Consider the following 16,200-nt stretch of genomic DNA (forward strand, 5'->3'; position numbering starts at 1 on the left):
AGTCAGCACCTTCAGGAACTGTATCCCAGTGAGAGTCAGCACCTTCAGGAACTGTACCCCAGTGAGAGTCAGCACCTTCAGGAACTGTATCCCAGTCAGAGTCAGCACCTTCAGGAACTGTATCCCAGTGAGAGTCAGCACCTTCAGGAACTGTATCCCAGTGAGAGTCAGCACCTTCAGGAACTGTATCCCAGTCAGAGTCAGCACCTTCAGGAACTGTTCCCATCAAAAGCCAATGTTTTCATGCAAGGGAGAGATCGGAGAAAAGAAATGTGGCCATTATATAGAAATCAGCTCAATGATAATGCTCTGAGACTGGAGGAGGCACAAGAATTAAATGCACGTACCAAGGGCAGAAACATCTGGCTCCACAAGTCTGCAGCTGCCGAGCACAAGCACCTTCAGCTGGGACAGCTGTTGCAAAGGATTTGTCAGCAGTTTGAGTGTTCCACCAATTAACTCGTTCCAAGAAAGATCCAACTCCTCCAAGTTTGATAAGTTTGGCAACAATGTCGCTGAAGATAAGAATGGACGGATATTTTAATTCTTGCTACTGGGCTACAAAACATACACAATCCCTGATCCTGTATCCCAGCACCAGATGTGGACCATGTCTGTGGATTTCCGAGATTTTGGGTCAAGGACGGGGAGTTTGGAGGAGAGGATTGGAGATAATCAAGAAGGAATCAGTTACAGACCACGTTAGTTTCCACATCATTAATTTGGACATGGAATAAATAATGTTGGGCCCAAAGAGCAGGGGCCAGCATTCCACGAGCCAGTGATAGAAAGCAATGCATGATGGAACCAAAATGGGGGAGATACTAAATGGTTTTTTTGCATCCGTATTTACTGAGGAAACGGGCATGGAGTCTACGGAAACAGGGCAAACAGGTAGGGAGGTCATGGAACCTTTACAGATTAAAGGGGAGGAGGTGCTCGCTGTCTTGAGGCAAATCAGAGTGGATAAATCCCCAGGACCAGACAGGGTATTCCCACGGACCTTGAGGGAAGCTAGTGTTGAACTTGCAGGGGCCCTGGCAGACATATTTAAAATGTCAGTATTCACGGGGGAGGTGCCGGATGATTGGAGGGTGGCTCATGTTGTTCCGTTGTTTAAAAAAGGTTCCAAAAGAAATCCGGGAAATTATAGGCCAGTAAGTTTGACGTCGGTGGTGGGCAAGTTATTGGAAGGTGTGATAAGGGATAGGATCTACAAATATTTGGAAAGACAGGGACTTATTAGGGAGAGTCAACATGACTTTGTGCGAGGTAGGTCATGTTTGACCAATCTATTAGAGTTTTTGGAGGAGGTTACCAGGAAAGTGGATGAAGGGAAGGCGGTGGATTTTGTCTACCTGGATTTCAGCAAGGCCTTTGACAAGGTCCCTCATGGGAGGTTAGTTAGGAAGGTTCAGTCGCTAGGTATACATGGGGAGGTAGTACATTGGATTAGACACTGGCTCAATGGAAGAAGCCAGAGAGTGGTTGTGGAGGATTGCTTCTCTGAGTGGAAGCCTGTGACTAGTGGTGTGCCGCAGGGATCGGTGTTGGGTCCATTGTTGTTTGTCATCTATATCAATGATCTGGATGATAATGTGGTAAATTGGATCAGCAAGTTTGCTGATGATACAAAGATTGGAGGTGTAGTGGACAGTGAGGAAGGTTTTCAAAGCTTGCAGAGGGATTTGGACCAACTAGAAAAATGGGCTGAAAAATGGCAAATGGAATTTAAAGCAGACAAGTGTGAGATATTGCACATTGGAAGGACAAACCAAAGTAGAACGTACAGGGTAAATGGTAGGACTCTGAAGAGTGCAGTTGAACAGAGGGATCTGGGAATACAGGTACAGAATTCCCTAAAAGTGATGTCACAGGTGGATAGGGTCTTTATAAAGGATTGGCCTTTATAAATCGGAGTATCGAGTATAAAAGTTGGAGTGTTATGGTAAGGTTATATAAGGCATTGGTGAGGCCGAATTTGGAGTATTGTGTACAGTTTTGGTCACCTAGTTACAGGAAGGATGTAAATAAGGTTGAAAGAGTACAGAGAAGGTTCACTAGGATGTTGCCGGGACTTGAGAAGCTGAGTTAGAGAGAGAGATTGAATAGGTTGGGACTTTATTCCCTGGAGCGTAGAAGATTGAGGGGAGATTTGATAGAGGTGTATAAGATTTTGATGGGTATAGATAGAGTGAATGCAAGCAGGCTTTTTCCGCTGAGGCTAGGGGAGAAAAAAACCAGAGGGCATGGGTTAAGGGTGAAAGGAGAAAAGTTTAAAGGGAATATTAGTGAGGGCTTCTTCACGCAGAGAGTGGTGGGGGTGTGGAATGAGCTGCCAGATAAAGTGGTAAAGTTTAACATTTAAGAAAAACTTGGACGGGTTCATGGATGAGAGGGGTGTGGAGGGATAGGCAAAGAATGGTTCGGCACAGACAAGAAGGGCCAAAAGGCCAGTTTCTGAGCTGTAATTTTCTATGGTTCTATGGAACATTTAAGTTATGAAGAGAGGTTGAGTAGGTTTGCGCGTTTTCGTTGGAGCAGAGAAGACTGAGGGACGACCAGATCGAGGTGTACAAGATTATGAGAGACAAGGACAGAGTGGATAAGGAGCAGCTGTTCCCCTTAGTTGAAGAGTCAGTTACGAAGCGACATAGGTTCAAGGTGAGGGGTATGAGGTTTAGGGGGGGATGTGAGGAAAAACATTTTTACTCAGAGGGTGGTGACAGTCTGGAATGCGCTGCCTGGGAGGGTGGTGGAGGCGGGATGCGTCACATCCTTTAAAAAGTACTAGGATGAGCACTTGGCACATCATAACTCCTGGTGGAGTTTTTTGAAGAAGTGACTAGAATGGTTGGCGAGGGAAGGGCCGTGGATGTCGTCTATATGGACTTTAGTAAAGCATTTGACAAAGTCCCTCATGGTCGGTTGGTGCAAAAGGTTGGATCTCATGGGATAAAGGGGGAGGTGGCTAGATGGGTGGAGAACTGGCTTGGTCATACAAGACAGAGGGTGGTAGTGGAAGGGTCTTTTTCCGGCTGGATGCCTGTGACTAGTGGTGTTCCGCAGGGCTCTGTATTGGGACCTCTGCTGTTCGTGATTTATATAAACGATCTGGAAGGTGTAACTGGGGTGATCAGTAAGTTTGCGGACGACACGAAAATGGCTGGACTTGCAGATAGTGAGGAACATTGTCAGAGGCTACAGAAGGATATAGATAGGCTGGAAATTTGGGCAAAGAAATGGCAGATGGCGTTCAATCCAGATAAATGCGAAGTGAAGCATTTTGGTAGAACTAACGTAGGGGGGAGCTATACGATAAATGGCAGAACCATAAAGGGTGTAGATACGCAGAGGGACCTGGGTGTGCAAGTCCACAGATCCTTGAAGGTGACGTCACAGTTGGAGAAGGTAGTGAATAAGGCATATGGCATGCTTGCCTTTATAGGACGGGGCATGGAGTATAAAAGTTGGGGTCTGATGTTGCAGTTGTATAGGACGTTGGTTCGGCCGCATTTGGAATACTGCGTCCAGTTCTGGTCACCACACTACCAGAAGGACGTGGAGGCTTTAGAGAGAGTGCAGAGGAGGTTTACCAGGATGTTGCCTGGTATGGAAGGGCTTAGTTATGAGGAGAGATTGGGTAAACTGGGGTTGTTCTCACTGGAAAGACGGAGGATGAGGGGTGACCTAATAGAGGTATATAAAATGATGAAAGGCATAGATAGGGTGAATGGTGGGAAGTTTTTTCCCAGATCGGTGGTGACGTTCACGAGGGGTCATAGGTTCAAGGTGAGGGGGGCGGGGGGAGGTTTAACACGGATATCAGAAGGACGTATTTTACACAGAGGGTGGTGAGGGCCTGGAATGCGCTGCCGGGCAAGGTGATGGAGGCGGACACACTGGGAACGTTTAAGACTTATCTAGATAGCCACATGAACGGAGTGGGAATGGAGGAATACAAAAGAATGGTCTAGTTTGGACCAGGGAGCGGCGCGGGCTTGGAGGGCCGAAGGGCCTGTTCCTGTGCTGTATTGCTCTTTGTTCTTTATAACATTCAGGGCTATGGGCCAAGTGCTGGTAGATGGGATTAGGTGAGAGGTCAGGTATTTCTCGCGTGTTAGTGCAGACTCAATGGGCCGAAGGGCCTCTTCTGCACCGAATTATTCTATGGAGATTTAATTTTCCAGGGTGAGACCCATTTTTATTTTGTCCTTCCAAGTTTTGGGATGCCTGATAAGATGCCTGTTGACCGACCGGATTGAACCTCTGTCTGCCGCACTGACTAGAGGAAAAATACTTTCCGTCCTGTGAAAATATCCCAACTACACCATCAAAATATTCAACTGTACAGGATCAGTCATTATCCTGTCAATATTCCCAACACTGAAGCGCATGATGAGAGAGAAAAATACAGAATTTAATCCTTGGCAGCAATAAATCAGACCGCTCAAAGCAGCTCAGCAAGATTACTCCAATAACTTCTTCCAAAACTCTACTGTCCAGAAGGACAAGAACAACAGATTCCTGCAAACACCGCCACCTGGAGGTTCCCCTCCAAGTCACTCACCATCTGACTTGGAAATATATTGCCATTCCTTCAATGCCGCTGGATGAAAATCCTGGAATTCCCTCCCGAACATCACTGTGGGAGAACCTACAGCAGGTTCAAGAGGGCAGCTCACCATCATTATTGGACAATGAAGTATGAGCCACAAACACTGGCATTTCTATTGATGCTCATCCCATAAAAGGCTTTGAATAAAGGCTGCCAACGCATCAATAAGCTTTGTTTTTTATTAATTTGTGGGACATGGGCATCGCTGGCTGGCCAGCATTTATTGCCCATCGCTAATTGCCCAGGGAGGGCAGTTGAGAGTCAACCACATTGCTGTGGGTCTGGAGTCACATGTTGTGGCCAGTGAGCTTGACGTCCGTGGTGGGGAAGTTGTTGGAGAGGATTCTTAGAGATAGGATGTATGCGCATTTAGAAAGGAATAAACTCATTAACGATAGTCAGCATGGTTTTGTGAGAGGGAGGTCATGCCTCATTAACCTGGTGGAGTTTTTTGAAGAAGTGACCAAAATGGTTGATGAGGGAAGGTCCGTGGATGTCGTCTATATGGACTTTAGTAAAGCGTTTGACAAAGTCCCTCATGGTAGGCTGGTGAAAAAGGTTGGATCTCATGGGATAAAGGGGGAGATGGCTAGATGGGTGGAGAACTGGCTTGGTCACAGAAGACAGAGGGTGGTAGTGGAAGGGTCTTTTTCCGGCTGGAGGCCTGTGACTAGTGGTGTGATGTGGAGATGCCGGCGTTGGACTGGGGTAAACACAGTAAGACGTTTAACAACACCAGGTTAAAGTCCAACAGGTTTATTTGGTAGCAAAAGCCACACAAGCTTTCGAGGCTCTGAGCCCCTTCTTCAGGTGAGTGGGAATTCTGTTCACAAACAGAACTTATAAGACACAGACTCAATTTACATGAATAATGGTTGGAATGCGAATACTTACAACTAATCCAGTCTTTAAGAAACAAAACAATGGGAGTGGAGAGAGCATCAAGACAGGCTAAAAAGATGTGTATTGTCTCCAGACAAGACAGCCAGTGAAACTCTGCAGGTCCACGCAACTGTGGGAGTTACAAATAGTGTGACATAAATTCTGATTCTAGGATCGCATGATAAAGACTCAGGAGGAAAAAAGCAGAAATATTTATGTGAAATAGTGTGACATAAACCCAATATCCCGGTTGAGGCCGTCCTTGTGTGTGCGGAACCTGGCTATCAGTTTCTGCTCCGCGACTCTGCGCTGTCGTGTGTCGCGAAGGCCGCCTTGGAGAACGCTTACCCGAATATCAGAGGCCGAATGCCCGTGACCGCTGAAGTGCTCCCCAACAGGAAGAGAACAGTCTTGCCTGGTGATTGTCGAGCGGTGTTCATTCATCCGTTGTCGCAGCGTCTGCATAGTTTCCCCAATGTACCATGCCTCGGGACATCCTTTCTTGCAGCGTATCAGGTAGACAACGTTGGCCGAGTTGCAAGAGTATGTACCGTGTACCTGGTGGATGGTGTTCTCACGTGAGATGATGGCATCTGTGTCGATGATCCGGCACGTCTTGCAGAGGTTGCTGTGGCAGGGTTGTGTGGTGTCTTGGTCACTGTTCTCCTGAAGGCTGGGTAGTTTGCTGCGGACAATGGTCTGTTTGAGGTTGTGCCACAACCTCAAACAGACCATTGTCCGCAGCAAACTACCCAGCCTTCAGGAGAACAGTGACCAAGACACCACACAACCCTGCCACAGCAACCTCTGCAAGACGTGCCGGATCATCGACACAGATGCCATCATCTCACGTGAGAACACCATCCACCAGGTACACGGTACATACTCTTGCAACTCGGCCAACGTTGTCTACCTGATACGCTGCAAGAAAGGATGTCCCGAGGCATGGTACATTGGGGAAACTATGCAGACGCTGCGACAACGGATGAATGAACACCGCTCGACAATCACCAGGCAAGACTGTTCTCTTCCTGTTGGGGAGCACTTCAGCGGTCACGGGCATTCGGCCTCTGATATTCGGGTAAGCGTTCTCCAAGGCGGCCTTCGCGACACACGACAGCGCAGAGTCGCGGAGCAGAAACTGATAGCCAGGTTCCGCACACACAAGGACGGCCTCAACCGGGATATTGGGTTTATGTCACACTATTTCACATAAATATTTCTGCTTTTTTCCTCCTGAGTCTTTATCATGCGATCCTAGAATCAGAATTTATGTCACACTATTTGTAACTCCCACAGTTACGTGGACCTGCAGAGTTTCACTGGCTGTCTTGTCTGGAGACAATACACATCTTTTTAGCCTGTCTTGATGCTCTCTCCACTCCCATTGTTTTGTTTCTTAAAGACTGGATTAGTTGTAAGTATTCGCATTCCAACCATTATTCATGTAAATTGAGTCTGTGTCTTATAAGTTCTGTTTGTGAACAGAATTCCCACTCACCTGAAGAAGGGGCTCAGAGCCTCGAAAGCTTGTGTGGCTTTTGCTACCAAATAAACCTGTTGGACTTTAACCTGGTGTTGTTAAACTTCTTACTAGTGGTGTTCCGCAGGGCTCTGTATTGGGACCTCTGCTGTTTGTGATTTATATAAGAAAGTGTAACTGGGGTGATCAGTAAGTTTGCGGACGACACAAAATTGGCAGGACTTGCAGAAAGTGAGGAGCATTGTCAAGCTACAGAAGGATATAGATAGGCTGGAAATTTGGGCAAAGAAATGGCAGATGGAGTTCAATCCTGATAAATGCGAAGTGTTGCATTTTGGTAGAACTAATGTAGGGAGGAGCTATACGATAAATGGCAGAACCATAAAGGGTGTAGATACGCAGAGGGACCTGGGTGTGCAAGTCCACAGATCCTTGAAGGTGACGTCACAGGTGGAGAAGGTGGTGAAGAAGGCATATGGCATGCTTGCCTTTATAGGATGGGGCATAGAGTATAAAAGTTGGGGTCTGATGTTGCAGATGTATAGAACGTTGGTTCGGCCGCATTTGGAATACTGCGTCCAGTTCTGGTCGCCACACTACCAGGAGGATGTGGAGGCTTTGGAGAGAGTACAGGGGAGGTTTACCAGCATTTTGCCTGGTATGGAGGGGCTGAGTTATGAGGAGAGATTGGGTAAACTGGGGTTGTTCTCCCTGGAAAGACGGAGAATGAGGGGAGACTTAATAGAAGTGTATAAAATAATGAAAGGCATAGACAGGGTGAACGGTGGGAAGCTTTTACCCAGGTCGGTGGTGACGAGGGGTCATAGGTTCAAGGTGAAGGGGGGGGAGGTTTAACACAGATATCAGAAGGACATATTTTACACAGAGGGTGGTGGGGGCCTGGAATGCGCTGCCAGGCAAAGTGGTGGACGCGGACACACTGGGAACGTTTAAGACTTATCTAGATAGCCATATGAACGGAGTGGGAATGGAGGGATACAAAAGAATGGTCTAGTTTGGACCAGGGAGTGGCATGGGCTTGGAGGGCCGAAGGGCCTGTTCCTGTGCTGTATTGTTCTTTGCTGTAAGATAAAGGTGCACAGTGTTACGGGTAATGTATTAGCATGGACAGAGGATTGGTTAACTCACAGAAAGCAAAGAGTGGGGGTAAATGGGTGTTTTTCTGGTTGGCGATCAGTGACTAGTGGTGTGCCTCAGGGATCAGTGTTGGGACCACAATTGTTTATGATTTACACAGATGATTTGGAGTTGGGGACCAAGTGTAGTGTGTCAAAATTCGCAGATAACACTAAGATGGGTGGAAGAGCAAAGTGTGCAGAGGACGCTGAAATTCTGCTAGATAGTCTAAGTGAGTGGGCAAGGGTCTGGCAGATGTTGGTAAATGTGAGGTCATCCATTTTGGTCGGAATAACAGCAAAATGGACTATTATTTAAATGGTAAAAAATTGCAGCATGCTGCTGTGCAGAGGGACCTGGGTGTCCTTATGCAAGAATCACAAGGAGTTGGTTTGCAGACGCAGCAGGTAATTAAGGCGGCAAATGGAATTTTGTCCTTCATTGCTAGAGGGATGGAGTTTAAAAACAGCGAGGTTATGTAGCAGCAGTATAAGGTGCTGGTGAGGCCACACCTGTGTGTGGTTGACCTCAGTTGTGCCATTGTCCTATATGGACCACCGTCGTGTGTGCTTGTCATACCTGGACACATCCCCTTCCAGTTTGGTTCCTCCCCTCGGCACCTAGTATAAAGGTGGCTGTCTCCTCCCCCTTGTTCAGTCCATGTCGGTTATTTGTTGGGATCTGCTCCTGATTCTGTTGTGAATAAAAGCCTACACTTGTATTGGCACACCGGTAGTCTTTCACCTTATTGATAGCGCATCACTGCGTAAAGTTTTGGTCTCCTTACTTGAGAAAGGATATACTGGCACTGGAGGGGGTGCAGAGGAGATTCACGAGGTTGATTCCGGAGTTGAGAGGATTAGCTTATGAGGAGAGACTGAGTAGACTGGGGCTATACTCATCAGAATTCAGAAGAATGAGGGGAGATCTTATGGAAACATATAAGATTAAGAACGGAATAGATAAGATAGAAGCAGGGAAGTTGTTTCCACTGGCGGGTGAAACTAGAACAAAGAACAATACAGCACAGGAACAGGCCCTTCGGCCCTCCAAGCCCGTAGAACTAGGGGACATGGCCTCAAAATAAGGGGGAGCAGATTTAGGACTGAGTTGAGGAGGAACTTCTTCACACAAAGTGTTGTGAATCTGTGGAATTCCCTGCCCAGTGAAGCAGTTGAGGCTACCTCATTGAATGTTTTTAAGGCAAGGATAGATAAATTTTTGAACAGTAAAGGAATTAAGGGTTATGGTGAGCGGGCGGGTAAGTGGAGCCGAGTCCACGAAAAGATCAGCCATGATCTTATTGCATGGCGGAGCAGGCTGGAGGGGCCGGATGGCGGAGCAGGCTGGAGGGGCCGGATGGCGGAGCAGGCTGGAGGGGCTGGATGGCGGAGCAGGCTGGAGGGGCCGGATGGCGGAGCAGGCTGGAGGGGCCGGATGGCGGAGCAGGCTGGAGGGGCCGGATGGCGGAGCAGGCTGGAGGGGCCGGATGGCGGAGCAGGCTGGAGGGGCCGGATGGCCTACTCCTGCTCCTTGTTCTGATGTTTCAGTTTGGGTCTCTGTGTACTTGCATTTTTTTAACTCTCTAAGCACAGAAAAGCTGATGCTTGTACAGGGACCCCGCAATGCTTTCCCCCCGAGCATTTTACAATTTTACCATTCCTACAAACACCAAATTCTAACTTCCTACCTCCCAATCTACAATTGCTCTCCCCAACTTCGCAACACCACATCACTCCTTTCGCCACTCCATCATCCTCTTCTCCCTCTGCCAATTCACAAGTAGCTCGGGTAATAATACAGAGATTATAACCCGAGGACCTTCTTTAATTTGGTTCCTAGTTCCTGATATTCCCCAAACAGGTCATCCTGCCTATGTTGTTTGTCCCAACATGGACTACAACAACTGGATCCTCCCCCTCCTACTCCAATATCCTTTCAAGCCGGTTAGAGACGTCCCTCATCCTGGCACTGGGCAGGCAACAAAACATGCGGGACTCTCAATCCTGCTTACAAAGGATGCTATCTAGTAGTGTGGATGAACAGAGAGATCTCAGTGTCCATGTGCATAGATCCCTGAAAGTTGTCACCCAGGTTGATAGGGTTGTTATGAAGGCGTACGGTGTGTTAGCTTTTATTGGGAGGGGGATTGAGTTTCGGAGCCAGGAGGTCATGCTGCAACTGTACAAAACTCTGGTGCGGCCGCATTTGGAGTATTGCGTACAGTTCTGGTCGCCGCATTATAGGAAGGATGTGGAAGTGTTGGAAAGGGTGCAGAGGAGATTTACCAGGATGTTGCCTGGTATGGTGGGAAAATCGTATGAGGAAAGGCTGAGGGGCTTGAGGTTGTTTTCGTTAGAGAGAAGAAGGTTAAGAGGTGACTTAATAGAGGCATACAAGATGATCAGAGGATTAGATAGGGTGGATAGTGAGAGCCTTTTTCCTCAGATGGTGATGGCTAACACGAGGGGACATAGCTTTAAATTGAGGGGTGAGTGATATAGGACAGATGTTGGAGGTAGGTTCTTTACTGAGAGAGTAGTAAGGGTGTGGAATGCCCTGCCTGCAACAGTAGTGGACTCATCAACATTAAGAGCATTCAAATGGTTATTGGATAAACATATGGATGATATTGGAATAGTGTAGATTAGAGGGGCTTTAGATTGGTTCCACTGGTCGGCGCAACATCGAGGGCCGAAGGGCCTGTACTGCGCTGTAATGTTCTATGTTCTATTTACGGAATCCCCTACCACTACCATGCTTCTTTTTGCTCCCCCCGCTTGAATGGCCTCCTGTACCACGGAGCAGTGGTCAGCTAGCTCATCCTCCCTACAGCCCTCTTCCTCATCCACACAGGGGGCACGTACCTCATACCTGTTGGACAAGGTCAAGAACTGAGTCTCCTCCATTCCTGAATTTCGGATCCCTCTACCTGCCTCACTTGCAGTCACACCCTGCTGTCCCTGACCAATGGCTGAATTGGAGATATTTAATCTAAGCGGTGTGACTGCCTCCTGAAACAGGTAACTCTCCCCCTCCCGGATGTGCCGTAGTGTCTGAAGCTCAGACTCCAGCTCAGCAACACTGAGCCGGAGTTCCTCGAGCTGCGAACACTTGCTGCAGATGTGGTCACGATGTGGCAGCTGCAGATGTGGCAGCTCGCAATGGGATCTATCAGCTCTCACACGACGAAGCTCCGGCACATCGCCTGTCCCCATGAGGTTAAATCTCACGGGATCCAGGGTGAGGTAGCCAATTGGATACAAAATTGGTTTGATGACAGAAGCCAGAGGGTGGTTGTAGAGGGTTGTTTTTCAAACTGGAGGCCTGTGACCAGCGGTGTGCCTCAGGGATCAGTGCTGGGCCCACTGTTATTTGTCATTTATATTAATGATTTGGATGAGAATATAGGGGGCATGGTTAGTAAGTTTGCAGATGACACCAAGATTGGTGACATAGTGGACAGTGAAGAAAGTTATCTTCGATTGCAACGGGATCTTGATCAATTAGGCCAGTGGGCTGACGAATGGCAGATGGAGCTTAATTTAGACAAATGCGAGGTGATGCATTTTGGTAGATTGAACCAGGACAGGACTTACTCAGTTAATGGTAGGGCATTGGGGAGAGTTACAGAACAAAGAGATCTAGGGGTACATGTTCATAGCTCCTTGAAAGTGGAGTCACAGGTGGACAGGGTGATAAAGGCAGCATTCGGCATGCTTGGTTTCGTCGGTCAGACCATTGAATCCAGGAGTTGGAATGTCTTGTTGAAGTTGTACAAGACATTGGTAAGGCCACACTTGGAATACTGTGTACAGTTCTGGTCACTCTATTATAGAAATGATATTATTAAACTAGAAAGAGTGAGAAAAGATTTACTCGGATGCTACCGGGATTTGATGGTTTGAGTTTTAAGGATCGGCTGGATAGACTGGGCCTTTTTTCCCTGGAGCGTAGGAGGCTGAAGGGTGATCTTATAGAGGTCTATAAAATAATGAGGGGCATAGATCAGGTAGATAGTCAATATCTTTTCCCAAAGGTAGGGGAGTCTAAAGCTAGAGGGCATAGGTTTAAGGTGAGAGGGGAGAGATACAAAAGGGTCCAGAGAGGCAATTTTTTCACAGAGGGCGGTGAGTGTCTGGAACAAGCTGCCAGAGGTAGTAGTAGAGGCAGGTACTATTTTGTCTTTTAAAAAGGGTTTAGACAGTTACATGGGTAAGATTGGTATCGAGTGATATGGGCCAAATGCGGGCAATTGGGACTAGCTTAGTGGTAAAAACTGGACAGCATGGACAAATTGGGCCAAAGGGCCTGTTTCCATTCTGTAAACCACTATGACTCTATGACTCTAACCCTCTTGCCTACCAAGAATTTATCTACTTCTGTCTTAAAATAATTCAAAGACTCTGGTTCCACAAACCTTTTAGGGAGAGAATTCCAGAGAGCCAAGACCCTTGAGTCAAAAGATTTCACCTCATCTTAAACGGGCTTAAAATCATTTTTAAACCATGACCACTAGCTCTAGATCAAGGGGATTTTCACAGTAACTTCATTGCAGTGTTAATCTAGGCCTACTCATGACACTAAGAAATAAACTAAGCATCTCCCACAAGAGGAAGCATCCTCTCCACATTCACCCTGTCAGGTTCACCAGGTTGATACCAGAGATGAAGCTTCACCAGGTTGATACCAGAGATGAGGGGTGTTGATTATGAGGAGAGACTGAGCAGATTGGGTTTGTACTCGTTGGAATTTAGAAGGCTGAGGGGGGGATCTTATAGAGACCTACAAGATAATGAAGGGGCTGGATAGGGTAGAGGTGGAGAGATTCTTTCCACTTAGAAAGGAAGCTAGAACTAGAGGACACAGCCTCAAAATAAAGGGGGGTCACTTTAGGACAGAGTTGAGGAGGAACTTCTTCTCTCAGAGGGTGGTGAATCTCTGGAATTCTCTGCCCACTGAAGTGGTGGAGGCTACATCGTTGAATATGTTTAAATCATGGATAGATGGATTCCTGATCAGTAAGGGAATTAGGGGTTATAGGGATCAGGCGGGTAAGTGGAACTGATCCACTTCAGATCAGCCATGATCTTATTGAATGGCGGGACAGGCTTGAGGGGCTAGATGGCCTACTCCTGCTCCTATTTCTTACGTTCTTATATCCCTCTCGGTCACATTTCAATCAAGCCGCCTCTTACTTGTCTAAACTCCAGCGGATACAACCCCGGCCTGTCCAACCTTTCCTCATAAGACAACCCGCCAATTCCTGCCATTGGTCTGGTAGACCTTTTCTGAATGGCTGCTCGTGCAATTAAATAATTCCTTAAATAAGGAGGCCAATACTGAACACACTGCTCCAGGTGGGCGGCACGGTAGCACAGTGGTTAGCACTGCTGCTTCACAGCTCCAGGGACCTGGGTTCGATTCCCGGCTTGGGTCACTGTCTGTGTGGAGTTTGCACATTCTCCTCGTGTCTGCGTGAGTTTCCTCCGGTTGCTCCGGTTTCCTCCCACAGTCCAAACATGTGCGGGTTAGGTTGATTGGCCATGCTAAAATTGCCCCTTAGTGTCCTGAGATGCATAGGTTAGAGGGGTTAGCGGGTAAAATATGTAGAGATATGGGGGTAGGGCCTGGGTGGGATTGTGGTCGGTGCAGACTCGATGGGCCGAATGGCCTCTTTCTGCACTGTAGGGTTTCTATGATTCCATGAGGTGTGATTTCACCAATGCCTTATACAACTCAACCATAACCTCCAGAAAATAAACAATAGCATTCTATAAAGTTTCCTCTTTACTTGCCTGTGCCTGCACCCCAGTGTTGTGTGATTCCTGCACTGGGAAAGTGCAAAATGACGCTGGTAATCTAGTGATGGGAGACAAGGAAATAGCTGAGGAACTTAATAAGTACTTTGCGTCAGTCTTCACAGTAGAAGACATGAGTAATATCCCAACAATTCAGGAAAGTCAGGGGGCAGAGTTGAATATGGTTGCCATCACAAAGGAGAAAGTGCTAGAGAAACTAAAAGGTCTGAAAATTGATAAATCTCCGGGCCCAGATGGGCTACATCCTAGAGTTCTAAAGGAGATAGCTGAAGAAATAGTGGAGGCGTTAGTTATGATCTTTCAAAAGTCACTGGAGTCAGGGAAAGTCCCAGAGGATTGGAAAATCGCTGTTGTAACCCCACTGTTCAAGAAGGGAACAAGAAAAAAGATGGAAAATTATAGGCCAATTAGCCTAACCTCAGTTGTTGGCAAAATTCTAGAATCCATCGTTAAGGATGAGATTTCTAAATTCTTGGAAGTGCAGGGTCGGATTAAGACAAGTCAGCATGGATTTAGTAAGGGGAGGTCGTGCCTGACAAACCTGTTAGAGTTCTTTGAAGAGATAACAAATAGGTTAGACCAAGGAGAGCCAATGGATGTTATCTATCTTGACTTCCAAAAGGCCTTTGACAAGGTGCCTCACGGGAGACTGCTGAGTAAAATAAGGGCCCATGGTATTCGAGACAAGGTACTAACATGGATTGACGATTGGCTGTCAGACAGAAGGCAGAGAGTTGGGATAAAAGGTTCTTTCTCAGAATGGCAACCGGTGACAAGTGGTGTCCCGCAGGGTTCAGTGTTGGGGCCACAGCTGTTCTCTTTATATATTAACGATCTAGATGACGGGACTGGGAGCATTCTGGCCAAGTTTGCCGATGATACAAAGATAGGTGGAGGGGCAGGTAGTATTGAGGAGGTGGGGAGGCTGCAGAAAGATTTAGACAGTTTAGGAGAGTGGTCCAAGAAGTGGCTGATGAAATTCAACGTGGGCAAGTGCGAGGTCGTACACTTTGGAAAAAAGAATAGAGGCATGGACTATTTTCTAAACGGTGACAAAATTCATAATGCTAAAGTGCAAAGGGACTTGGGAGTCCTAGTCCAGGATTCTCTAAAGGTAAACTTGCAGGTTGAGTCCGTAATTAAGAAAGCAAATGTAATGTTGTCATTTATCTCAAGAGGCTTGGAATACAAAAGCAGGGATGTACTTCTGAGGCTTTATAAAGCACTGGTTAGGCCCCATTTGGAGTACTGTGAGCAATTTTGGGCCCCACACCTCAGGAAGGACATACTGGCACTGGAGCGGGTCCAGCGGAGATTCACACGGATGATCCCAGGAATGGTAGGCCTGACATACGATGAACGTCTGAGGATCGTGGGATTATATTCATTGGAGTTTAGGAGGTTGAGGGGAGATCTGATAGAAACTTACAAGATAATGAACGGCTTAGATAGGATGGACGTAGGGAAGTTGTTTCCATTAACAGGGGAGACTAGGACGCGGGGGCACAGCCTTAGAATAAAAGGGAGTCACTTTAGAACAGAGATGAGGAGAAATTTCTTCAGCCAGAGAGTGGTGGGTCTGTGGAATTCATTGCCACAGAGGGCTGTGGAGGCCGAGACGTTGAGCGTCTTCAAGACAGAAATTGATAAATTCTTGATTTCTCGAGGAATTAAGGGCTATGGGGAGAGAGCGGGTAAATGGAGTTGAAATCAACCATGATTGAATGGTGGAGTGGACTCGATGGGCCGAATGGCCTTACTTCCGCTCCTATGTCTTATGGTCTTATGGTCTTATGGGACACCCAGATCCCTCTGACCCTCGGAGCTCTGCAATCTCTCACCATTTTGATAAGTTTCTTTTTTATTCTTCCTGCCAAAATGGACAATTTCACATTTTCCCATATTATCCTCCATTTTATAAATCTTTACCCACTCAGATCCTGAGGAGACTCGATGAGGTGGATAATGGGAGGATTTCTCTCCTAGGAGAGACTAAAACTAGAGGGCTCAGTTTGAAAATAAGATGTCTTCCTTTTAAGGCAGAGATGAGGAGAAACTTTTTTCCTGCCCAAAGGGTGGCTGACATGTGGAATTCTCTAACCCAGAAAGTAGCGGCAGCTGGGTTTTTTAATTCATTTAAGGCTGAATTAGACAGACTTTTGATTGACAAGGAGGTCAAAGGTTAGGGAGGCAGATAGGAAAGTGGAGCTGAGACCACAATCAGATCAGCCAAATTCTCATTGAATGGTGATTTGATT

The 16,200-nt window shown here is 47.0% G+C and overlaps 1 protein-coding gene across 6 annotated transcripts in view; it reads right to left on the reverse strand.

The window, feature by feature from the left end:
* The window catches only part of LOC144482556 (leucine-rich repeat-containing protein 31-like), a 120,286-nt gene that overhangs the window by 52,127 nt on the left and 51,959 nt on the right, over positions 1–16,200 (reverse strand). For 5 of the 6 annotated variants that reach the window (XM_078201519.1, XM_078201520.1, XM_078201518.1 and 2 more), the window contains exon 5: positions 348–515. The exons of the other annotated variant lie outside the window; for it this stretch is intronic. In XM_078201519.1, the coding sequence (XP_078057645.1) occupies positions 348–515 (168 nt within the window). The remainder of the gene's footprint in view (positions 1–347; positions 516–16,200) is intronic. 6 annotated transcript variants of the gene reach the window in all.

This window comes from Mustelus asterias, chromosome 3 (assembly GCF_964213995.1).
Source record: "Mustelus asterias chromosome 3, sMusAst1.hap1.1, whole genome shotgun sequence".
NCBI lineage: Eukaryota > Metazoa > Chordata > Chondrichthyes > Carcharhiniformes > Triakidae > Mustelus > Mustelus asterias.